Source organism: Cyanistes caeruleus, chromosome 17 (assembly GCF_971803275.1).
Source record: "Cyanistes caeruleus chromosome 17, bCyaCae1.hap1.1, whole genome shotgun sequence".
NCBI lineage: Eukaryota > Metazoa > Chordata > Aves > Passeriformes > Paridae > Cyanistes > Cyanistes caeruleus.
This window is the reverse complement of record NC_141717.1, coordinates 2,955,373-2,981,468: the sequence shown is the minus strand read 5'-3', so window position 1 is coordinate 2,981,468 and position 26,096 is coordinate 2,955,373. Positions and strand designations below refer to the sequence as shown.

At 42.2% G+C, this 26,096-nt stretch overlaps 1 protein-coding gene across 21 annotated transcripts in view; it reads right to left on the bottom strand.

Annotated features, from left to right (window-relative positions):
* The window catches only part of CREBBP (CREB binding lysine acetyltransferase), a 93,944-nt gene that overhangs the window by 6,957 nt on the left and 60,891 nt on the right, over window positions 1-26,096 (bottom strand). For 4 of the 21 annotated variants that reach the window (XM_086854278.1, XM_086854290.1, XM_086854292.1 and 1 more), the window contains 19 exons: window positions 25,558-25,750; window positions 25,400-25,453; window positions 24,086-24,210; window positions 23,315-23,503; window positions 21,472-21,891; window positions 20,690-20,869; window positions 20,276-20,462; window positions 16,365-16,483; window positions 15,998-16,237; window positions 15,421-15,509; window positions 10,534-10,614; window positions 9,776-9,832; window positions 8,473-8,550; window positions 7,917-7,984; window positions 3,639-3,789; window positions 2,740-2,886; window positions 2,266-2,379; window positions 1,695-1,860; window positions 598-765 (listed from right to left, as the gene is read on the bottom strand). In XM_086854278.1, coding sequence (XP_086710404.1) covers window positions 598-765; window positions 1,695-1,860; window positions 2,266-2,379; window positions 2,740-2,886; window positions 3,639-3,789; window positions 7,917-7,984; window positions 8,473-8,550; window positions 9,776-9,832; window positions 10,534-10,614; window positions 15,421-15,509; window positions 15,998-16,237; window positions 16,365-16,483; window positions 20,276-20,462; window positions 20,690-20,869; window positions 21,472-21,891; window positions 23,315-23,503; window positions 24,086-24,210; window positions 25,400-25,453; window positions 25,558-25,750 — 2,826 coding nt within the window. The remainder of the gene's footprint in view (window positions 1-597; window positions 766-1,694; window positions 1,861-2,265; window positions 2,380-2,739; window positions 2,887-3,638; window positions 3,790-7,916; window positions 7,985-8,472; window positions 8,551-9,775; window positions 9,833-10,533; window positions 10,615-15,420; window positions 15,510-15,997; window positions 16,238-16,364; window positions 16,484-20,275; window positions 20,463-20,689; window positions 20,870-21,471; window positions 21,892-23,314; window positions 23,504-24,085; window positions 24,211-25,399; window positions 25,454-25,557; window positions 25,751-26,096) is intronic. The other 17 variants (XM_086854279.1, XM_086854275.1, XM_086854293.1 and 14 more) reach the window with 7 other exon arrangements.

Below are 26,096 nucleotides of genomic sequence, written 5' to 3'. Positions count from 1 at the left end.
TGAATGATGACATTCTGTCCAGGGCCCTGAAACACTTGGTTGTTGGGTTGATTTTTTTTGGCTTGGATGGTTTTTATAGACAAAGAGAGAATGTTGGTGAAGGAACAGCACCATCAGGATCAACATTTCCCACCAACGCAAAGCCTGCAATAAACACTTTTAAATTTCAGCCCTTTACTGTTGCAAATGACTACAAGTACCTGGGCTTAAATAACAGCCACGTTTCATTCAGCTCTGAAAAATCCAGCACCTTTCAAAACAAAATGCTGGAGGTGCTTTGCAAAGGTGTGAACCAGAAGCTCAGCCAAATGACTGTAAGCAAATGTAGCGTGGCAAAAGCAGCTTAACACATTTCTCTGAGAACAGAGATGCTGAACTGACATAAGTGACTTCTGAGTCTGTTAAAAAAACCCAAACCAAGCCTTCAGTAGATTTGTTAACCAAGAAGAAAAACTGAAATGCAGTTAAAGGGACCCCTGATTTCATGTCTGCTGGAAATGATCTTCTCCAGTTTGTTTGATGTGATCTCTCTGTATTAAAGCATTAATTACCAGCCTTGTGAGCTAAGGGAAAAGATGGCACATAAAGCTAACCCACCTCTGTTGTTTCACTAGCTGCAGTGCTCTCTTCCTTCTTCCTCTCCTCCTCCTCCTGCTCCAGCTCCTTAATGCTTTCCTCCAGCACATTGGGCCAGAAATCACCTTCAAAGTAAGGCAGCTCCTTGGCACTGGTCAGCCTGTCCTCGGTTGCTTGTTTGAAGATGTCCTGTTGAGCACATCACACCAGAGCAGGAATAAATAAATGAAGATCACTTAGGGGAGAGAGAGGAGAACCAGAGACATGGCCCAGAGCTGCACTGAACAGCTGGGCCTCACCCACAGCCATGAGCTGCTCCTGCCAGGGCTCCTATTCTGTGGCAGCTCCAGATCCAGCCAGGCAATCCTGGCACAGCCCCACTCCCTGTTCCATCTGAGGATCAGTGCTGAGGCTTTCCTGACCCCCACCATGTTCCTGACATGATGGGAGATACTCAGACACCCCTGGAAAAAGCAACTGACCCCTCCCTGGTTTCAAACCCCCCTCATCACGAGACCCAGATTTCCCAGCTCTTTGCCACACAGATGACAAGGCTTGTTAGAGGCTGTTCCTGCTCCACACATTTAAGAACTGTCACTTGCCATCAAAACATCAATTTTTTTCCAGCACTGTCACTACCATTAAGAAATTCTTGTAAATTTTAGCATGAAAGAAGTGGCAAATGCTCCCTTTGCCACCTTCTACTTATTTCCTTGGGTACACGTGTGATATTCTCCAGTTATGAAAATCATTCTTGTCATAAGGAGTTCTTTTATTTCACACTGGTGGGGTCCAGCATTCCACCTGCTCCTCCAGAATCACCAGAAACAGCTTCTATAAACCTTGACAAGCTCCATATTTCCTTGCCTAGTAAATGCAATGAAAGAAAAATACACAAAGGCAGGTTCTTGCAGATTTCCCTTCATGGAGACACCAAACCTAAGGAATTTTCAGCCTGACAGGCAGAACCTAAAGAAAATCTAAGAAAATGAAGACACTGGCTGAGAATAAACCCCTTGTATGACATTACCCCACTTTTCAGGTGTTATGAAACAACAGTAGCTCCCTTCAAATGAAAACACTATAAAAATTAAATCTGAAATTAAACAGTAACAAACCTTGTAGTCATGAATGATTCTCTCAGCAAATGCCTTGTCCAGCATCTTCTTATACCATTCTTGCAAACGTTTGGGTTTGGGTATTTTCTGGTCAGGTGGGTGGCAATGAAAGATGTAATCATCTCCTTCACTGGGGGGACAGGCCCAGATGTGCCCTGTCACGTACCTGTGTCACAGACAGCAAACAACATCTGTGACTCCCACCAGAAAAATAACTCAAACCTAGTTAGAAATTCAGACCTCTGGTTTTATGGGTTTTAAATTTAATTTTTTTTTTCTTTGTAGCAAAGATGTTGAAGCAATAACCCATATTTTGACAAGGGATAAGATTGGGGATATAATAATTAAGCTTAAACATCAAGTGAAGCTCTGATCAAATGAATGATGTGCTGTCAGTTTAGGAATCCCAACTATAAAATCCACACTAGTGACAAAATCCCAGTTTCTCCCTCCAGTGCAGAAGAGAGGTTCGCTCCACACATCTCAGAGAGGTCAGGAGGAAACAGTGAATACCCCAAGTGAAGGAAACACCACAGACCCACATTTCTTTCTCTGCCAAGCTCTCACTCACCCAAGTTTCTTCACGTACTCCAGGTACCCGATGAGGATCTCGTGGTACACGGCGGTGCGGAGGCAGCGGGGGCGGAAGAAGTGAATACTGTCAAGGTAGGAGATGTACACACGCCTGCAGGGAGAGAGGGGACACACTCAGGCCTGCCTGAACCTGCTGTGTCTACTGACAGCTGACTTCTACACATGCACAAACACAAATTAATGCATATTTAAGCATCTTAATGTGGTGTAAGCAGTCCTCAAAAGCAAAAGAGGGGCAGTGTTTTTTTTTAGACAGCAAAAATACACATCGAGGGCAAAATTAAAAGCAGAATCCAAAAAATGTAACATTTTTGTTGTGATATTTGTCTTCCCCTTCAAAGTCACCTGCAGTCCTACTGGGATTTGTGCCCCAGAACTGAAATGCACGTCCCAAATGTCTGTGTTTGGCAGTGACTGTCCAGGGGATCTGGGAAGATGCCCCAGGAGGTACCTGGTGTTTGGAGGGGGGCAATCTGAGCCGTACTCCTGCACGTGCATCCCAAAGAAACACACGTCCACCCCGTCGATCTCCTCGAATGCAAACAGAGCTTTGGTACGGTAAGGGAAGGATTCTGACATCTCACCAGAGTCCACAAATCTGTAGGAAAGGGCAACAGGAAAAACAAACAAACAAAATGCCAATTATTAGAGCAGCGTCCTACCAGAACGAGGGATTATTTTCAACCTCATTTTTAACTCCTTAGGAATATTTTTATGCAGGAGTTAAATGGGGTCAGATCAGAGCTGTAGTTATACAGGGAGTTCTGTTCCTATAAATTTATGGAAAGACTGTTTCCATATAGAACACAGGACTGAACAGGCCAGCATTGAGTACATGAATATCCGCAGAGACCACAAGCCTTTAAATAGGTTACAGAGCAGAAAATGTGATGCATTAGTATGAAGTGATGTCACATAAACACAGTTTTTATGAATTTAACCCAAAATACTTCACAGACTAAAGCTTTTAAGCCTCTCATTTATAATGAAGCAAATTAAAAATCACTCCTGAAAGCTGAAGTGTTTCTAGAAACACAACAAAACAAAGGAAGAGTAAGGAGCAGAATCTCAGCAACTGCTCCAAGCTATGAACTCTGTAACCAAAATGTGGTCTCTCAAGTTGTAGTGACACAAAGACCCAGTATCATAAGCAAGGATGTCCCCACTGCCCCCAAAACAGTCACTTCCTCTACATGTTTTAACCTTTCATAATCCTAAACTCACCCAAATTTCAAAAATGTGCAAAGGCATTAAGGTGCAAATTGGCACAATTTTACAACAGCCCCACAAGGAGGCTTTAAAATAAAATAAATAAAAAAGATTGCATTAATTATAATTAACAGGACTAACCTGGATTTCATTCCTGGTTTAACTTCCACTGTCTTATCTGAACTTGCCACCACTCTGACAAAGACCTCTCCAGCTTCAGGATGGTTCTGCCGCCGCAGGAATTTGTTCACTCTGTCTTCCAAATGGTTCCCTAAACGTGTGGTCTGCAGCCCTGGAAGGGAGTGGGGAGAACACAACCATGGAAAGGTCAACATTGGAGCAGTCCCTGTGCTTGAGAGCTCTTTCAGCTTCCTGCTCTGGATGGAAATAGGTTTTTTATTTCTTTTGTTTTACCTCCATATGAAAACTGGATGGTTTTATTTATACAGTCAGAACTAAGAGAAGCAACCCCCCCCCCTGCTTTCCACACCCCATCGTGGCAGCTGAACCCACTGGAGTGGCCCAATTACCCCATAAGTGATCTACCAAAGGCAGCTGTACGTAGCATTTTTCAATTTCAGGCTTATTTTATGAACCCTGCAAATGTTTACTCCTCCCAGCCCCACTCTGGCTGGCTGACAGAGATTACATCACTTTACAGATCTGGCTCCATGCCACACCTTTTCAAGCGAAGCAAAGCAAATCAACAGAAATGAAAAGCCTTTTGACTTCAATGGAGATTTCATTGCTTTTGCTTTTCTTTTCCAGAGAGCTTTAGGACTGCAGTTGCAGCAATCTGCACATCAAGGTTAAATAGTTCCTTGCCCAGAGATGGAGGTCTTGGGGAGTTCAAGTCCACAGATTGCCCAGATGCCCCCACTCCATCTTTACATTCACAATTGGCTTTTGTGGGGAAGAGCTGGGTCTGTGCTCTTACAGGATGTGATGGCTTTCAAATAAATCCACAACAAATTACAGAAATCGTGCTGATTTGGGGTTAAATTAAGAAAGCAGAAGGACCTCACTGTTTTGACTTGAAGATTTATGACTATTTCTCTTATCCTGCTGTACTTATTTTACCACTCATATTTCTACTTCACTTTATGGTCAATCTTCTATCTTTTCCAAAGTGAGGGTGTAATCTACAGATGCTCATTTAAAAAAAACCAAACATTTAATTTTCTGCTCTCTGTTACTTCTTTTTTCAGTTGATATTTGGCTCCTGACACAAGGCCCTTGGTTCTTCCCTGACTCCTGAGCCTGCACACAGAATTCTGCAGTGAAGTATCTGTGCTAAAAATTACTCTAGGCTCCAATACTGGGGGAAAAGCTCACTTATACTCAAAGGATTATCTCACTTTCTAAGGGATTTATACACTTAAAATTTTATTTTATAGAATCCCAGAATGGTTTGGGTTGGAAGGAACCTTAAAGCTCATCCAGTGCCACCTCCTGTCATAGCAGGGACACCTTCCACCATCCCAGGCTGCTCCAAGCCCCATCCAGCCTGGCCTTGGACACTTCCAGGGATCCAGGGGCAGCCACAGCTTCTCTGGGCACCCTGTGCCAGGGCCTGCCCACCCTCCCAGGGAACAATTCCTTCCCAATATCCCATCCATCCCTGCCCTCTGGTAGTTTAATTATCATCAGTTTACAGAAATTGCCAAAGGCAGCAATCTTGATTTACATCTTTTAGCTTGTCCCCTTGTCCAGTGAGATTCTGTGGTCATAACCAGCACACCACAGTCTAAATATTATTTACCTGGGAGTAATTAATAATTTGAATTAAAAAATGAAGTTTAAAGGCAAGTAAAAACACCAATTCCATCACACTGAGCCTTTCCCAGAATTTCCCATTCCAACACACTGTATTGGCCTTTCCATATGTAACTGTAGGGGGATGACTTTTAAGGAAATTCACAAATACTTTATGAGGGAATTGTTTTGTTTTGTTGATATCTCTGAAGTCAAACAGAAAAAGAAGAAAGGGCTCCACTTCAGCTGATGAGTGGGACATTTCTAGAAAGCCACTGGAGTTAACTCTACTGTCTTGTTGTGTTTTCATCCTGTCATCTTCCCAATGCTAAGCAACCAAGGGATATCTGCTTCCTTCCTCATGCTGCAATGCATTAAAGCTTGGAAACCAACAAACCCAAAAAGACCAGAGAAGGAGATAAAAGAAACAGGCAGCATTAAAATTACATGTAATGTAAAGAAAGGATCTACAAGTTGCAATTGTTTTATCTATTAGAATGTGAAAGCTGTTTTAGAATGCAATTGGATTTTGGTTCTTGGACAGTTCTCACATATTCACCTCTAATAAAAGCTCAAAGCTCAGTGAAAACTGCAGTGCAAATCTGAAAAAAGGCATCCACACTGCTGAGAAGAAACCTCCAGCACAGATCTGTGACAGCAGCAATGGCCAGACCTTTGTTAGTGGGTGAGCAATTGGACAAGAGAGGAAGAAAGTCCAACTCCTGCTCTACTGTGACTTCTTGTCAGGAAACTACTTTGGAGGAATTCTTTGTCAGGATATCTTTTGTCTTTGAACCTCTCTGCATTGGCTACTGGTGAGGTAATATTTGTAGATTTTCTTAGCAAAATAAATACTTCAGAAGTTCAGGGTTTTCCAGCAGAACCCAGCTGCACACTGGTTATATTTGGCAGGCTATCAGTTAAGGTAACCAATTTTATTCAGTATACATTAGGAATATAAATGTTCCATAAGAGCTGAGGGATGTGCTGTCCTGGTTACCAGCAGTTGTGCCATCATGCTTGAGAGAGTGGAGAAATATTGATGGCAACTTGGGCAATAAATGTTAGAAGAAGGAGCATGTTAATATTTCAGACTTTCACTGCTTAGGTTTGGTTTCAGGTCAGCAGCAAGACCAAGGTTTTGATGACAAGAACAGACTTTCATTTCCCTTCCCTGCTCTTGCATTCCCACCAGAGCACTGTTAAAGAAAGCTGATCTCCAGAGCCAAGCCCACCAGTGGATTACAGCTGGCAGCAGGACTCAAATCCTCAGGGAGGAAAGACAAGACAGTCAGACAGCAGGGAAAGGACAGGGAGAAATAGGAAAGGAAATAAAGCACCATTATTTCCCTGCCCAGAACCTTGAATTAAATAGCTGCTTACTCAAACTTTGACCAGAGTCACAGAACAACTGTGATATCCCTGCAGATATCCAGGGAATCACACTTATTTTAAGGAAATTTACATCAATAACGCTGTATAGTCAGCACAGAACAGAAGAGACATCCATTTAAAATGGGTATCTAAAACTACAGTTGGATTTCATCATTTTATTAATATTCTCCTCCAAGTTTAATCTGTCTTTAATGAGACTAATTTAAGGCCTCTTTAACAAAACTCTCTTGAGTGCATCAGGTTACTCCAGAGACCGTTCTGATTACTGGAACCCACCGTGCCTCACACAACAACATCACCTGCAAATTACCCCCTTCACATCTCTTGCTACACAATCAACCACACACAAAGTTATCAAGAACTCACATTTTTAATGCAATTCCTTGCCTTTATCCCAATTTGAAAGATTCAGGCTCATGCAGGCACATCACCCAGTAATGCCCAGGACTTCCAAGCATCAAGGAAGCACAAGGGAGGATCGAAGTGTCCCTGCAAGTTCTGCTTGTTCAAGTGCCTGAACCACCCCCTTGGTGTCTAAACTCATTTTATTTTTCTGCTCTGCACTGACTCTGCATTTCCAACACCAGCCCCTTTTCTTCCCCCACCTAACCTGCATGAATAAAACCAGCCCAGTCATGTTTCCTGATGTCCAGTGCCTGCAGACAATCCTGTGTAAAGGTTCTGGACACTGAGATGACCTGACCTGGCCTCTCCTGGCCTCTCTTCAGTGCCCATTTCTATCTACAAGACCATGGCAATGGTAACTGCCAAGAGCACCTTGTTCACTTGACTCAGTTCTTATGCCACCACCAATTCTGGAGGCAGGAAAAGCTCTCCCCACACTTTGGTGCTTGGCAGCAGCACCTGAACTGCAGCACAGTTGTTTCCTACAGGTTATTGGAAGGGCACAGAGGTGAAAATGATTTCATTACAGCTCCAACACTGCATGGAAACCTGGCTGAACAGAGCCAGTGAAGCACACACAGCCCTGTGCTCTTTCTGTCCTATTTGTCCCTCTTTTTGCTTTTTAACCCTGGAAAAACAAGGACAAAGATGTCAAACACACCAAGCAGCAACAAGACTGACCACAAACACATAAACAGCAGGGCTTTAAAATGTTGATTAAAATTCCGACAGCCTCGGGCTACGCTGCTCCCCATTTTGCAAATGTTCCTGTGCTGTCTGTCATGACAACACAAAGTCTCAATCAAAAACCCATTAGGGGTGGCAGAGAGAAGATGAAGATAAAAACACAAATACCAAACTCACTTTTAGCACTGAATTTGTTTTCTTTGCGTGTTCTACCAGTTTTCTTCAGACAATTATCACAGACAAACCTATTGAGGGGAAAAAAAAAAGCCAAAAATTTAGCATAAACCCATTATTGGTGAGCTTAAACCCAATGTTTGAACATGTAATTTAAATGTCAGAGTACAATATATTTTTCTCTGGCTTTGAACAGCTTATTTCACTCCATTTTTGAGGGATTTAAAGCTTTTATGAGCTGGTTTAACTCTGCCAAGCAGTTACACCTGCATTTGTGTTCTGTGCAAACTCCCCTCCAGCCAGCTGCCCTTGGTTAAGAGTTAGAAATAAACCACACAAATCTGTGTGGATGAATATACACATTTTCATCTGAATATACTGAAATAAGACCCCAAACATCAAAAAAATGCATTTTATTTAGAAAAGCTTTGTCCCTTTGTACCCAGTTCTTTAATAGGCTGTGGCCACACATTAAAGAACAAAGGCAGAAAGTCTTTAATTACATAAATTACATCGGTCTCATTATACAAGGGGTAAAAAACTAACAAACATTTCTTACCCTGAAGGCCAAATAATATCATAATGTAACACACAAATCTGGTGCATCTTCCGACCACATTCTTTGCAGTCAACAAACCTGAAGAGAAAAAACCAGCAGCAAATTACTTTTGGTGTTAGGTAAGTAATTTCCCAGAATTCAGCATGAAAGAAGGATTTGCCAAGCCTCTGCTAAGAACTGAATCAACTTCACCAGGTCCAATTTACATCTAAGATACTCAGAATAGATTCAGATGTACATGTATCAGTCCACGTGCAAGTTATATATATACATCTATACCTATATATAAATTGCAAAATGTGCTGCTTTAAAAATCTGAAATGGGCTGTCATGCACAACTTTTTCTGGATCTTTTCTATCCTTTTCTAAGCAGAGTCCCAGTTTCACAGGATCCTCAACAATACCTCCACAGATTTAATTCTCAATTGCTGCAACAACCACAGGCTGAATAAATGGTTGCTCAACTTACTGTAAATGTAAGAACTAGTCATTCATGAACCACCCTGCCAAAAAAACATGCATTAACTTGTCTTTGCCTGCATGGCTCTGCTGTAGTCTTGTTTTTATCTTTAGTTTTCTGTTTAAAAAAAATACATCAGAATTCTTTTTTTGGATGGGAAAACCATTAGAGGTTTTCCTGGTCCAGAGTGCAGTACAGGTTTAGAAGCCAAATGCACTGGGGTCTGTCTCAGTCCAGCCTTCCAGGCCTGGGGAGGAGCTCTATTTAGAATTTGCAAAGATAAGCCAAGGAATCAAAATGTGTTGTGCCTCAAACTGCCAGAGAAGATGGAGCAGGATGATAAAATCCCACAGCAGGGAAAGCAACCCTGTGCTGTTGAGAAGTTCAGCTGGGCTTCCCTGGAACCTCCTCAGGGAAACACAGGGTACCCTGGGGCCTTTGGGTGGGCTCAGCACTCAGTGAAGGGAAAAATGTGGTTTAGAACCACAAGAGGGAAATGCAGAAATGCCCCAGGAATGAGAGCCCAGGGTGAAAGGCTCTGGAGGAGGGAGGGCCATGCCCAGCCCTGTGCAGAGCCTGGCAAGGGCACACCCTTGGAATTACCCTGACAACTGAACCAGGAACTGTCTGTGGAACAGGCTCCTGTGGTCCCCTGGGGTATCAAATCACACATCCACTTTGGGGGCTGTGCCATGAATTTTAGGGAAAGATTCTGCAGTCTGTTTGGACAGGGATGGAGGAACAGAAGAGTTCTTCACTCCCTGCCCCATTTCTGCCCTGCTGGCTCAAGGACAAGTGGAAGCAGCGAGATTTTGGGAAGGAAAACAACAGCCTGGTACTTACGGCTCTGGATCCAGGGTATCGTTTTTCTTCTTTTCAAACTGATCCTTAGAGATGGTTCTAGAGACAAAGAGTTAATATGAAAACTCAGTAGCACCCTCACATAAGAGGCTCAGACAATATCATGCTTTGCTGAATTGCAGCAAACCTCAAGTCTGAAGAAAGCACCTCAGTATTTATTTTCTAGTCAGAGCAATTCAGTTCATTGTGTTTTAAGCTACAGAAAATATTTTTCCCATTTCACTTTCTGTGTAAATTAAAAGCAAGAGATACCCAAGTCTACACATAAAATTAAAATCATAAGGAACAAGGGAAGCTACTGTCAGTAAAGCAGCCACCTTCCAAACCAGCTTGTATGCCTCAAATCTGATTATTCTGGCCAAGTTAAAGGCAAGCCTTTGCTTTTAGAAACATAAGCTGTGCTTCAAAAGGTGAGATATCAAAATTAGATGGAAGTTTTCCATTAGAAAAGGTGATGGATTAGTGACATTTATTGACACAACTTCCACTGCTCCCCTCCAAACACATTATCCGGGGTCTGCCACCCTGGGAATGGGCAGCTCAGCTGGACACAGCGCTGGACACAGACCCAACACAGCAACAGCTCTTAATCCTGTCCCTATAAATCTCCTGTTAGGAAGGAACAAAGCACTTCCCCCCCCAGATACCACCACAGGGATTTGGGTTTTACTCCCAAACCAGGACACCCTCCCCCCACCCCATTCCAAAATTCAGGATGCAGAGGAAAGCAAGAGACTTACGTTTGAGGCTGGGAAGGGTCATCACCCAGGGTGACATTCTCCCCCTGGATTTCAGTGAAACACTTCTCACAGAAGTGATACCTGTCAGCAAGAAGGCCATATTTGGGTGAGCTGGTCCAGCACAAACACAGCCACCCAAGCACGGAGCCACCAACCAGGGCAGGGCAGATCACCAGGAGCACGACGGAAGGGGGGACGTTGTTGGTTGATTGATGGGTCAGTGTGGACAATGAGGAGGCACAGAGGGAGGGGAGGGCAGGATTAGAGAACAGGGGAGGGAACAAACAGCACAGACGTAAGAGGTAAGACGCAAACACCAAGACAACACAGAGCAGAAAGCCAAGGCAAAGCACAGATTAGCATTCGGTCTCATTTCACACATCGCAATAAGTGCTGGGCCTCACATTCCAAATTTGGGGGGGATTCATGGAGTAGCCACCAAAGAGCTACGTTTGTACAGGCTTCAAATTTAAGAATTTGGATTTGATTTGCATGGCTCAGGGAAAAAAAATGAAACCAAAACTCTTTGATTCCAGGCTTGCGACTGATCGAGTTTCCTTTGGGTAAAAAGGAACCTGTCAACAAGCTTTAAGGACACATTTATTACAGATTTAAGTAATTAGGAAATATGCTGAAAGTATTTACTGATTGTGAGTCAAAACTGCAAAAGCAGAAACACTTGATATTGAAAAAAAAAATCTATAAAAGCAGTGAATTCAAAATTTGACTGTAAGATTAAATGTGACCAATTGCTCAGCTAATATTCTTTCATATAAATGAAACCAAATCCATACTCTAGACAAACATTTAACAGAAATGCAATTATGGGTCAGAGTTTCCAGCCATTTATCTATATAAATACAATATATGTATATATGTGAACAACATGAAATATTGTACATACATACAATATATTTATCAGGTACATAAAAGAAGTGGAATTAATTAATTAAGCTTTACAAATTGAATATAAGGCTAGGTACAATTTTTGGTCACCAGACCAAGAGCCAATCCAAGTCATACTCAGCAAAAACAATTCTGCAGTTTACCAAACCAAGCTGAGTAAATTGGAATACAACTCTATGAAAATACAATCTGCATTTGAAAAAATAAAAGAAAGTAAAAGTTACATGGATTTGGGGGGTGGGGGGTGCTGGGTTTTTTGTTTTGGGGCTTTTTTTTGTTGTTTGTTTCAGATGAACTGGAACCAAAGTTGTCAGGGTCACTAAAATAAAAAAAATTAAAAAGGGAGGCTAAATGTTTGGAAAGGATATGAATTCACACATGAACAAAGGTAACAGAGAGGCCACAGCTGTAAAATGCAGGAAGGCCACAAAGGATCATCAAAATAAAGGAGCTTTATGGAGAGTGAGAGAGTGGAAGCAGCGATGGCAGCACAGAACGAGGCAGGTTTAGTACTCAGACACCAGAGCCGTGGGGATGGGGAGTGTCAGAGGCACCAAGGAGACTCAGTGGCACAATGAACCAACAAGTCAAGGATGGATTCTGATCAGTGTGGCAGCTCTGCCCCCTCACACACACCCCAGACACCTCCAGATCCCACAGAGACCTCCTGGGCTGGGCTGTCCTGGAGACAGCAACAGGCACCGGCAGGCCCTGATGGAATGGGATGGATCAGAATTCCTGCTGGGACACACCAGGGCCATCCTGGGCAGGGGAGATGTTCCAGGAGCCCTCCCTGAGTCCCCTCAGCACAGCTCAGGGGCCTGGAAACTCCTGAGCTGCTTGAGGAGCCAGGGGAAGGGGATGGTTCCAGTTAATGCAGCCTCACAAACACTGCCAGGATGGCTCCTAACCCCACTTCAACCCCCTAGGGCAGCTCCACTGGGATTAAACACATCCCCCTCCCGAGGAAAACAAGGATTTGGGAGCTGAGAATGCCAGAGAGCAAGGCCAGGAGGAAAACAAATGTATTTCATTAATTTGTTACCATTGGGGATGATAAATACATTGTGGTTATTGGAGAGGAGACACTGCACATCTCATTTCCACTGACTGCCCTTGCCCCTCACACCCTAGCCCTACACTGATAACATAGTAGCTAATGATTTTTTTAAAAAAACAGACATAAGAGGTTCAGAATTTTATATCCTTTACCATTTATTTTTCCCTATAATGTGCTTCTTTCATTTTTTCTTAAATTAAAAACTCCCAGCACTATTTTCCTTACTAACACAGTTGCTCAGCATTTTAAGAGTCAGACTGGGAAGGACTGAAAGTCAGGAGGACCCAAATACAGGAGAGTGAGGCCAGAAAAATCCATGGCCAAGGCTTCTATTAATAATTTGCAACATTTAAACAGTCCCAGAAGAGGCTAATTCTGATCCATTTTCAGAATAATTTATGGGCTTTCAAAGCACTCTAAGCTTTAATCCATGATATTAAAATGAGGAAATAAAAACTGAAGTACAGTGAAAATGAATCACCTAAAGATCATGAACATTTGTCCATAAAACAACCAAGGTGAAGCAATAACTGTAACTTATTATGGATATGGACCCTCAGAATCAGAGTCCTGCCTTTTGCATGTCACCATGAATATTCAGCAAAACCCATAAAAAACATACAATATTCTAGTTACAGCAGCCATAGAAACCCCAAGGAATGTATTTATTGCAGCACATCAAACATGGGAAGCTTTTCAAATGCAGACTGTTCAGGTGACTCCTGTTTATTACAGAGCAACATTATGGTTCAACACCAAAGTCCAGAAAATGCTCAATCTCAGCATTAACAGGTGAATTCCCAACTGTAATTAAGTGTAAAGGCAATTCTAAATTCATAACTGGATGGCAGCACTGACATGAAACACCACTTGGTTTTCTCAACTGGATAATTCACACATGCAGCACATTTTCTGAACTCTTTAACCTAAATTTCTACCTTATTATGGAATCTAAACAGTTCTATACCAAATAATTAACTTCATGATTGAACTGTAGTGCCTGAATTCATTTACTCAATGGTGCCTAAATATTCTTAGTTGTAATTTAGTCATGTGATACACTGGACTTTAAGTGCATCCAATTTTGCCTGTTCTGTACACAGAAAATTCAAGAATATTTGACCAATTAAAGATCTGCTGGAAGCATAGAATTTGTTTTTCACTTATTTATTACTTTGTTTAGGAACATCTAAGATTTGAAGATCTCTGTCCCAGGAATTTGAGTGGTTTAGAGCTGATGAATGGGGGCTTTCTATGCAAAATGGACTGTTACTAAACAATATGGTGATTAATCTTTAGAAATGCCTTTTTAAAAGCTCCAATCCAAAGTCCCATTCATCACTTCATTTAGTGGCCTGAAACAGAAAACCTCACACTCCACCTGAATTCAATCCCAAATCACAAACCCCTGCACCTTTCTCAAGGCAACTGGATGAGCAGAAAAAATATGACTTAAATGGACTTTCATGTTTATAATGGGCAGAAAAGTGGAATATTACAGCCCCCAGTGCAGAGGAATTTTCTGCTCCACCCACCCTGCACTTCTTGCTTGTGACCAACATTGCCTTCCATGGAATAATCCAAATTATTTAACACAAACTTAAATTGGGAAGGCAGTTTTGAAAGAAGAATGAGCCCTTCTTCAAATCAATTTGAAGTTACTATTCTTTCCAAATACAGAATTCATAACATGGATGCAGAATATGAAAAGTATTTTAAATTTTACCGACAGTGATGGTATTTAAGGGTTATTTTTCCCCAATGCCAGTACTGAACTGTCTCTTTAAATACATTTTAATTGTTTTATTTCTCTTCAGCCCGACTTTTCAAAGTCCACAGTGGCTGTATAAAACCTTTTATGAGAGCTCATGAATTTATTCCTGCCTGTCAATACTTTCTGTTTCTCAAAGGCCACCCAAGGCCCCCCACACAAGGTGGGATGACACATTTTCCTCTCCCACATTGTGCTGCTCCAGCGTGGGGCTCAACAAGCTGAAAGCTTCTCAAGAGAATGTTTGGAGAGAAGGGATGGCCCAAAAAGATGAAATACAAGTGCTGGAAGTCTGAATTGGTTCTGTGACTTCACAGCTGGCAGGGCTTGAAGGCTGCCAAGCCTCTGGAAAGCAATTCATTACTTCCTTTTCCCTATTTAAAACAAAGCTTTTGTCTCAGCCCATTTGTATTGTGCATTTTATTTGGGGGGGAGAAGACACAAATCATCTAAGAAATCAAACTTAAAGCCAAATTTTGAGTTTGCTTTGTGATTTTAACACTGATGATTTATGCATTAAATGGAAAATTAATCTAACAATTGTTTATTAATAATAATAGAAACACCAGGTCCCAGTATTCATTGAAAAATAAGAGAAATTTTAATTTTCACAGCTTCTCATGGAATCTCTGGGTAGTTTTTAATGCTATTTCCAAGCTAATTTAAATATAATTAAGCACTGACTAGGAAGGGGAAACATAAGTCTTAGAATCAATTACTGTACCCTTTACCTGGCAAATTCTGGCACTAACTTTTAAAAAAAACCTGCATATTTTCACAATTCTCCCAGAGCAAGGTAACAGGATTTCCCAGTGCCTTTTGGCAGTTCTGCCCTTCTCCCTCCAGCAAGCCTTGCCCCTCATTTTATGGAAAACATGGACAAGTTGACCTGCACTGAAGCATTGCAAGGGGCAGCCTGGCTAAGAGCAAGCACTAAGGAACACTGTGCCTCACTCTGCAGCACAGAAAAACAAAGAGTCATCTGCAAAAGGACAGCGTGGAAAGATAAAAAAAAAAAAGACCTTTTCCCTGATTTAGCTGACAAAGGAAAGCAAAAGTTAAAAATCCTCCTTATCCCCTGTATGTGCAGAGAATTCAAAAGAGATCTCACTTCCTGAGTAAGGGAAAAAACCTGGATTCAAGGACTTACCTGTTCTGGTAGCTGTAGTAGGCAGCGTCCCGGGGAATTGTACACAGCTGCTTGCCATAGCAGCACAAGGTCTGGGGAGAGAACTCATACTGCAAAACAAGGGAGAAAAGCAGCTTTACAATGAGGGATTTTGCTCATCAGGGATTTATAAAACAAACCTGATGCTTGTGGGTATCAGAGGACACTGCCATGGCCACCACACTTTTCCAGCTATTGGGAATGTACCAGCACAGCTCTCTCTATCTGGTGACAACCATTAACTCCAAAAGCAGTTTGACCCTTTGACCTCTGCTTTATGGACATGGGAAACCGGGGAAGTATTTTAATATTACTTAAAACTAAAGAAGGTGTCCCTTTGAGAGAAAAAAATATAACAATAATAACAGAAGAGCAGAGCTGCTATCGACCTTTTTAGCCCTGAACACATTTATAAGAAAGCCAAACTTTTAGCAGCCTTTCCATCCACTATATCCATTTTTGAAAAAAAAGAGTACCCAAAGCTGGAGACTGGACAGAATTCAACATTGTCTGGGCAGTTGGGAAGAAGAACACCCCCCTGGGATACTGAACCACCCACCTTGCGCCCGCAGCAGTAGCCCAGGGACTGCATGACTGGATCAATCTCCTGCTCAAACACCTCTGCCAGTTTAGTGCAAAACTTGTAGACCCGGGAAGTCTTGCGGTTGTAGAGCCAGGCATTGTTGAACATCAGCCAGACATCATCCACGTACTGCCAGGGCTCCTGGTACTGCCCCGTGTCCAGCTTGCGCTTGATGGTCGAGAGATCCATGGGATTCTTCACAATGTCAAAATAATCCTGGCAAGACACGCAAAGCCCTGAGTTTTTAAGAGGTTTGCAATATGTTGAATAAAGGTAAAATGTTTATGTGGGTAAAGATGAAACAGGAGGATATTTTATAGGGTTTTTTTTAATGCCAACTCACCGGAATCCCTAAAAGCTGGGGATCCACAGGCTGTCTGAAAGGAAGGGACTCTGGGTCCTGCCGGTACAAAGCTTCCAGGGTGGGCATGAGAGCCTGGCGCAGCTCCTCGGGCTTGAAAACTGGTAATGGAAGTCAGAAAGGTTACAAAAGTGCCCTCCACGTTTCCTAATCTCTTGACTCCCCTAAAAAAACCCCAAAGAAATACGTTAACTAAAACTGTGCGAAGGGTTTTCCTGGTGAGAGGCAAAACCTCACTTCCAATAGGCAAACACAGCCTTGTATTTATCAGATCCCAAGAGAATATCAGAGATATTCTTCCATAGGGAGATGGGAACAGCTCTAACCCATAATGATACATATTCTAGAGCATTAAAAAACCCCTCAAAACTTAAACAGAATCAAATTCAATCAATTGTTTCAACATGAATGAACCTTTTCTCCTCAAAGGAGAGACTGAGCATAATTTCCCTCCCTTCCCTTCTAACCTCGTTCGCTATTTCCAAGCCTTTTCCAGCAAAACCCACTGCAATGGGCAGGGATGAGGAGCCAGCTCTACAGAGAGTGACCAGATGTCCTGAGAGCTGGCACTGGGATTTTCCTGGCCACAGTGTACAAACAGTCCTGGTCTGATGGATCGTTAATTGATTTTGAAAGTGTTAATACTTCCAGATTTCTATGCCACCACTTGGCAACAGTGGCATGGCAACAGCCATGATTCTTTCAGGAGTGGCTGACAAGGACAAAAAAAGGCAATACATTTTCTGAAAAATAATGATAACTTGGAGAGCTCTTTGAGCATCTCAGCAGTGTAATTACATTTATTTCCTTAGGAACAGTGTCTTTAAATAGGGAAGAATGCCTATCATTGAGAAAAAAAGACAACTAAGGAAAGCAGGATGGCATCTAATATTTATCTACCTGGATGAAATGAGAACGACACCAATAAAATGGAGCAATTAATTCTGCTAAAAGCACTTGAATCAACAGAGCTCAGTGACCCCTTTGAGGCTGATCATTGCTTTTCTCACTCAAATGGTATTTTGGTATGATATAAATTGCTTTTTGGGACATTTAAATCAAAATCTATGATTTTAAAGAGTAGGCACACACAAAAAAGAGGAAAGACAAATTAAGCTAACACTACTCTTTGGTTGTATGATCATTTCAGCTGTTGCCACAATCTCAGTCCCAACAAAATGGCAATTCTCTTCCATATTTATCAATACCATACATGCAGGCACTTTTCCCTTGCTACAGACTCCAAAGTTTTATAAACAACTCTTACACATTATATTATGGGATTCTCGAGAACAGAAATAAATATTAAATTCCATTAATGAGGAACAGTAATCTCCACTGCTCTGATTCAATTATTTCATTTAATGAAATGTAAAGGTCAAAAAGTACCTTTTAATAACCTATTCTGGCTACCTGCTTGACACTGCTTTTAGAATTTTCTCCTAGAATAACACACCACTAAGCTACAGTATCTTTCAAAGCAAATCCAATCTTATTTTAAACTCAAACTACAGAGATCCAGTGTGACTTTTGCCAAGTTCCTTAAAGCCTAATTATCTTTACTGATAAAGATTATAACACACTTGTATTTTGAAATTTGGAAAGAAATCAAAACAAAAATCCAGTTGTTACTTCAATTTATTACTTTACCTAAAAACATTAAGTTGCTTTCAGCTGTTCTGCCTCTAAGGACTATGACTAATTCCAGCACATTTGATCATGGCATCTCCCTGTACATGGATTTTACAAGGAAGTTTTGTTTTTCCCTCTCTCCTTTTTCCAAAATTAAATGCTCTCAGTTCTCCTCCAGTAGCTCAAAGACCTTTGTAAGGAGCTGGCATCCAGTTATCCCATTTTGTCTTGGATGTGTGGGCAGTAAAAAGAAAATGGGATCTTTGCCTGACTCACCATGACGTATTATCTACCAAAGAAGAGTACAATGCTACCTTTTTAAATTTTTTTGCTTTTTTTCAAATAGAGGCAAGTCTGCTTATGATTGCTAAGGAGAAAATTCACAAAGGAAGATAAGACATTTTTGAAATTACAAGGACAACACACAAATACACCTCAAACCCAAGCTCTTGCAAGTTTTCCATTATGTCTTACAAAGAAGTGAAGAAAGCAGTACAACTCATCTTCAAGGTCAAACTAAAGCTGCCACCTACAAGGAGACAGGAGCTGCCCAAATGAATATTATAGTGGGTTTTTTGAGACTGCAAGGGAAGAGGCAAGGAAACACCACCTCCCTTTCCTGCTCACATTAGATTTGTAAAAAAAGGCAAATTAAGGCTCTGCTTGCTAAGTTACAGCACACAGTCCATGGCACTTCCTCTTAGTGCCTGCTATGTTCCCAATTCACTGTGGGATGGCCCTCAGGAATCTGCCTGCATGGGAATGAGGAAGAATTCCCAATATTTTTGCAACCCATGTATAACTCCTGATCAGTCCCTTCAGTAGTTTTAAAATCTCACCTGTCCCTTCAGCACACTCGGCAGTAATTCCTCTCCAATACCTCTTGGTTTATTCAGCATTTTAATACCAATGCTCAATTAACATTAAACAAAGTCCTTGTTGAGAAAATGTCACTGTTTAAACTCGAGTCTGTGGTTGTACCTGCCCACACTGCACGTGCTTTGCACTGCACAGTTACTGAGTGACAAAACTTCCAAGATAAAATTGTGTCACTGAAGGAGGAGTTGGAATACGTGGTGACCCAGCCTGAACTGACTCTGCAAGAACCTTCCCTGTGCAAGCACATTCCTACCAGGCAGCAGTGATTCCTTCCACTGGGAATATCACTGGCTCAGAAATACTAATAAGTTTTCCACTCCCTGTGTTACATTTGGGTTGGAAAAGGCTCTGCCAGTTGGTTCTGCAGCGTGCTCTCGTTTGGGTGCCCCACTCTGCTGCCAGCTGAGAACATCAATATGCAGGGAAATGTGTTTTATTGTGATTTATTACAAAAAGATTATGGTTAGGAACCAAATGCAGCCCAAAGCACATCAAGGAAATGCAGATTTTTTAGACAGCTGCATCACGTTGAAAGCTTCCCTTTGGTTGAAAACTAAAAACCGACCACAGAAAACATCACCTCAATAAAGCAGATGCCAAAAGACAGAGGTCTCAAAACTGCAAAGGTTTTTGAGTCCAAAAACTTATCTTGCAACCTGCCACAAAGCCTGCACTGCAAGCAGAGAAATATATTTCTGTTTTAATAATCTTATTCTTACTAACACAAGGCACCCAAACATTTATATAAACTGCAATACCATGAAATTTTCTTGAGTACAGATGCAATCACGCCTCAATCTGTGCTGACACTGAGGCTTAATTTAAGAGACTGCTGAGCAAATGAACACTACACTGAAAACTTTCAAGTCCTGAAAACACAGGACTCTAAAATAAATGTTAAGCAGTCCAGCCTAGGAGGAACACAGGTTCAGGAGAGTTCAAGTGCCCGATTCTCAGAAAAGTGACTGACAAAACTCAGGATAAAGGTGGTGTGTGCAGCCTCTTAACAGGGAAAGAGAAGCGATGGATATCCTTGGTTACTGAAAGCACTCTTATCTACAATGAGCTCTCCTCAAAGAGCACCAAGATGTACAGGGAGGGATTTATTTATAATTCCTCCAGCAATCACTGCCTTACTGCCTCGGTCCTTCTGGGCAGGCATTGCTGAGATCAAGGGCACAGTGACTTGCTTTTCTCACCTGATTCATGTAACATTAAAGGAATCCTACTTTCAATATTAAGTTACAGAGTATTGATCTCCCAGAGCTCCAAGTGCTGGAAACACAAGTGCAAACCAGACCTCCCAGCAGGAGCTGAGACCGTGGAAAACAAATGTTAGTGAAAGCAAAGCACACAAGGGAACTCGGTTTTCATACACGTACTTTTCTTGCGGGGCTGAGACGGTGATGTTGATTGTGAAGTGGTTCCATTAGTGCCGCTCTCCTCTTCTTCTTTAACCTCTGCTTTCATTTCAGGCTTCTTTTCTTCAATTTCCATTGGCTCCTGCTTCAGCTCTGTTCCATCTGTTTCCTCTTTTATTTGTGAAGATCCTTGTAAATCCTCCTCCACCTTAAGAAAGGACGCAACGAGAGGTACTGTTACATCTACAACCCAAACTTCAGCCATCAAAATATTAGTTTGAGACTGTTGAAGCACTTTCCATCCATGGCTTTCCTCAGGAGTTACTTTGCAGTAACGACCCTCCTCTCGCCCCTTAGCTCACCGAGTCAGACACATCATTAAGTGCTTTTATATCTATCACTGCTTTCAGTTAAGCTGTAGAGAATCTCATTTACCTCAGTCTTAGCTTCCACTTGTGTCTCACTAGTCTCTGGCTCAGTTTCTTCAGTTTTAACTTCTGATTTGCTTTCTAGCATTGGTGCATCTGGTCCTAGTTGCTGGGAATTCGTATCAGCACTAGCAACTGAGGCAGGGGTGGGGACCCTGTTATCAATACTAGCTGCTGCCTGGGATAGCTGTTGTAAAAACAGTACAAAAGAAAGACACTGCATATATAGAAATATTTTCCTTTACTAAAAATGAACAGCACAAAAGAGACATGAGATGATATTCTACAACAGTGCAGAACATGGATACAGGTCACTGTAGCCAAGATTTGATATTACACATTTAATAGCTCTGCTTTACAGAGCAGAAGCCAAGGAAGAATTCTGCCGCAAAGAGGCTTCTTTTACAGAGAAAACACCTGCCCAGTAAAACACTGTACATTCCTTGAAACGTGCATTTGCCCTGGCTGTATCTTAAAAGGAAAAAAAAAACTATGCAAATCTCAGGATGAAAAAAGATTCTGGTTACGGCCAAATAGCGCATTAGGCCTGTTACACCTCGTCTTTCTGAGCACTGCTGCCAATTTTACTTTGAGCAGTTCAGCCATTCAACCCCCCCTCCTTCACACAATGCTGAGAACATCTGAACACACACATTTTATACATCTCTAACCAACCCTCTGGTCTGCTGTGGACAGCTATGGGCTCTATACATTCAGGACATGGTGCTACAGACAGGGACACGCGTGGGATGTCACGACACGAGGCAGAGGGGACCGGCTGGTACTTACTGGAGTGCCAGGTGGCTGTGCCTGCACAGATGTTGGCTGCTGCTGGGCTGGCTGTGGGGTTGGCACAGACTGGGGCTGGGCAGGGGTCTGTGGCTGCGGTGTCACCTGGGCCTGGGCCGCAGTCTGCCCCGTGGGGGTGCTCTGGGTCTGCGTGGCCGTGGGAACAGAACCCGGCGTCGGGGTCGGAGTTTGTCCCGAGGACGAGACCGGTGTCGATGGCTGGGTGGGTGCTGCTGGCTGGGGAGGAGTCATTCCCGGGGGGGTTTGGTGCTGGATCGGTGGCATCCCGGCAGCAGTGGACACGGGAGGTGTGGTCTGGTGCAGGGGGGGCTGGGTCACCGGGGGACACGGCAGCTGCCCGCTCTGCGGTCCCAGCATGTTCATGGAGTTGGGAAGAGCAGCACTGGGAACCTGCCCCTGCTAGGGAGAGAAAGAGTCTTACAGAGCCTGGAATCACACTTAGCCTTTCAATCACAGCCCTGAAGCCTTCTCTGACAGGATACTGTCAGTGCAAAGCAGATCAGCCACAAATGCTGCTGCTGCAAGTGACTGCTCCGATTTTTGTCACCGCTGCCATCAGCTCTCAAGGACCTTTCTCCCAGACCTAGTTGTGCCATGCACATCCTGCATTAATTCCACTGGCACTGAGAGGGAATCCTCACAATCCCAGTAACACAGAAACCCACAGGCAGCCTCTAAATTGTGCCATTAGCTGGGCAAAGGTCAGGCTTTGACACAAAATGGTTTTGAGCAAATACCCATTTTTAGGCCAGGACTCTGAGGCAGCTGTGCTTTAGAGGGCAGGTCAACACATTTAAGGGTGCTTTTGTACAGAGCAAGACTTAAGAAGTCTTTTTGTTTTCTTTTTAATTCTAATTAAACTGCTCAAGATGCTTCAGAAAACCTGGGATTTGTTTTTCAGAGCAACAACAATAAAGTACTCTGGATGTACTTAAACCTTTAAGTGATACATTTTACTGAAGATTGCATCAGATAACTGGTGATAAAAAGGAATACTCCATCCCCAAATGTAAATGTTACTCTTAGAAATACAAATCAGTTAATTTCCCGCAGATGAGGTTTCAAATTTAAAACACACTTCTATATTGTCTTTACAGAGGCAGTTTTATGGAACTAAGTGCATTGGGGAAAAAATGTTCACCACAAAGGCAGTCAAGCAACTGAGCCAGGGCCCATGGAACTGTAGATGTTCCATCCTGAATATATTCCAAACTTGACTCAACAGAGCCCTTCATAACCTGATCTAAGTAATCTCTCAGCACTCTGGAGGTTTTAACTAGCCTAAATTACTTGGGCTCTGAGTTAAAAAACAAGCCTTTCCCTCTGGAAAAGCAGATACCTTGGCATCATAAGCACAGCTGCTACTTCACTGACCACTACTGCAACAGAAAAATGTCACAGGAAAAACCCAACAATTTTCTCTCCAGAAGCAAAGAAGTTAAAAACAAATTTTAGAAGATCTTGCCCAACAACTTTATTATAATCCTAGATTTAAAGTTAGCTACTTGGGTCCACACAGAGACAAAACATATGCTCATAGGCATCCCATAAACTGATTTCTGATATTTCCCCTATAAATCTCGTCAGCATGCATTTTTAAGGGATTTAAATCAGGAATTGCAGGGCGTTGCGCCCCCATTAACAGATGTCGATAAGTTATGTAAGAGCTTCTGAAGAAGGCAGATGTAACCCAGGAGCCCCCAAAGTTGGGGTGACTACATCATACAATGGATATAGAAAGACAAATAAACAAATAAAAGTAAAGTAAATCAATCAGAGGAAAATAATTAAGAGCAAATGAATCTTAGAGAATCCATCTCACCTGTGCCACCCCGGCCTGGGCTGTTGACTGACCCATGCCCACATTGTTCACATTCATAGCTCCAGTGGATGCTGGGAACTGGTTTTGGGGCAGGAATTGGTTCTGGGTAGGAGCCTGACCCATCATGTTGTTGGAATGAGCTCCCATCATGTTCTGTGGCTGAGGCATTCGGGAAGGAGACATTGCCATCTGAAAATTAACACCCAGATTAACTAATTACCATTTAGGATTACGGAGCAGGACGAAGGAAAATACACTGAAATCAATCAAAAGATAGGAAAAAAAATAAAAGGAAAACTGACTTAATTACACTAACTGGAAGTGGGCATATGCCTATAACTTCAGCATTTGTTCCACAGCATTCATTATTTTTAACAGGTAGTATTCAGAGTGTTAACTCTGTTTTGTTCTCTGGGGTGACAGAGATAATCCAGGGAAACTAAAAATATTTTTGTTTTTCCAAAGAATAAAAACATGTTTTTATGTAGGAACAAAGAAGGTTTATATACTGCAAAGATAGTAGATGCTCTTCCACAGATTGCTGGGGATTACTGCACCTGTGGCACGTGCCCCTCTAAAGATCTGCTCGGTGTTTTTGGAACACGTAAATATCGCAAACAAACGCCTCGGTAAAAAGCCTGTCAGACTCGCTGCGTTTCCATGAAATTTGCCCACAAGTTGCAGCCCTGCTCTGTGGCTTGGCCTTTTCAGAGGGGCTGAGGTGAGGGGTAGGCTGAGGCTGTGCAGAGCAGGGTGTGAAGGGGTACGAACCGCGGGCACGGCGCCCATGCTGTTCATCTGCACCGGGTGGTTCATCGGAGACGCCGCCCGCGGTCCCAGCGGTGCTTGGGGCATCTGTACATTCCCTATGGACATGGGGTTAAACTGATTCATTCCTGCAAATGCACCCCCAAAACAACTCATTAGGAACAAGTCAGCAGAATTTATGGATCTATATTCTACTGTAAAATTAACAGTTATTACGACTGCAATTTGACCGCCCTGCGCTTTATCTTTTAGTTATTTGACTTAACAGACAAATTAGGATGCAAGAAGTTAGAGCAATACTAGTGAAATACAATTTTTGGTGTCTTAAAAAAAAAAAATTAAATGCAAAAGATGAAGAGTAGATGATCTGCAGAGGATGCTGGATGATCTGCAGAGACAGGATGCTATTTATAAATAATACCTTAGGATGGTTTCCTAAAATCAGGCATTTGCTTTGAAACAACAATGTCTTATTCAGGGCTCACTGAAATGGTTGAAGTAAATATGATAAAAATACATATGGCATGTATGAAGGCAACTCCAAGCCTCAAATCAGGACAAAAGCTGGCAAAATGCTTTAACAGGGGTTGTGCTTTTCATACAAAAAATTGAATCCCTCCAAAAAACTTGTCTAAAGCTGTAATTATGGAGCTATACTTGTTATCAACTTGTTCTCCTATTCAAATGAATTTTAAAAGTATTTAATTTCCCAAGGACATTTCAACACTAATTTTGACTTAGTACTAACTCTGAACCAAGAAATAAAATAGCTGAGGACATTTTTTTTTTAGGAAAGTTGCAGCACCTAAAAATCATGGGTTTGTTTTTTGGAAAAAAAACACCCATGAGCTCACAGCAGCCTCAGTGAGTAATGACAAGTGCTGTGAACAAGCTCCAAGGCTTTTTTAGATGCACCTTCCATCAGAAACCAAGAAAGGCTATCATTAGTTACACAGATTTTAGGACTAATGTGCTGTGTTTCCAGCTACAGGTGTATTTTTGGCTAATTAACTGATGAAAACATGCCAACATCCTTCCCCCTTTACAGTGTTTTAAATGAGATTATCCACAGTATTCTTGCTTGAGCTGTCCTCTCTTTGGAAGCACTGAATTAATTCCCACTCCCCAGCAAAGTGCTGGATCCATATTGTTAACACTGCACTGACACACAGAGCAATGCCAAAGAATGGTGCTAAAAAAAAGGCAGCCCTAGTAGTTCCTCCCTCCCAACACCCAAAAACCCCAATGTGAGATCAGCTTTTCCCTCCAACAATTATTTTGAACCCACAAATTACAATTAGAGAGGAAAACAGATACCTTGAGAAACCTGCATACGACTGATAGGCACGGTTGGCATGGACATAGGCCCATCTGCAACACAACACAACAACAGTCAGCAAAACCAGTTTTAAAAACAACCTCAGGATTGAGTCCAAAGACTCCTGAGAAGCAGAAGCAGCTCCAGCAGCACTTACTGGGTGGCCTGACGGGCTGTGCCTGGCCCATGGCAGCAGCCACCTGGGAAATCCCTGGGGGCTGGGGCCCGGGGGTCTGTAAGGCTGCTTGGTTCCCCAGCATCCCTTGTTTATGGAGACGAGACCTCCGCTTCTCTTCAAGCTCCTTTTGTATCTTATAGATTTTCTCTGCTAATAAATGATAGTATTCATCCTAAAAGGGGAAAACAAAGAGTAATCAGCAGGAGAAAAACTCATTCAAGTCTACCTGAATACCATCATCTGGGTTTTGGTTGGGTTTTTTGTGTTTTTTTAATGTATACGCTTACCTAATTGAAAAAGAAATATTTCTTTTCAAAATCCTGTAAATTAAGACAATCTTTTCTGCTTTAATGCAGAAAAGGGAAAAAAAAAGCTTCCAGAAATCACACTTGCTTTAAGGCTACCCTGCACACCTACTCTGAGTAAATTAGCAGACAAAGGAGAAGGCTGGAGGTTCTCTATTGCTTCAGCAAAACCCAGGAAGCTGTGATTTAGTTTCTAAGTGTTAATGATTTTTA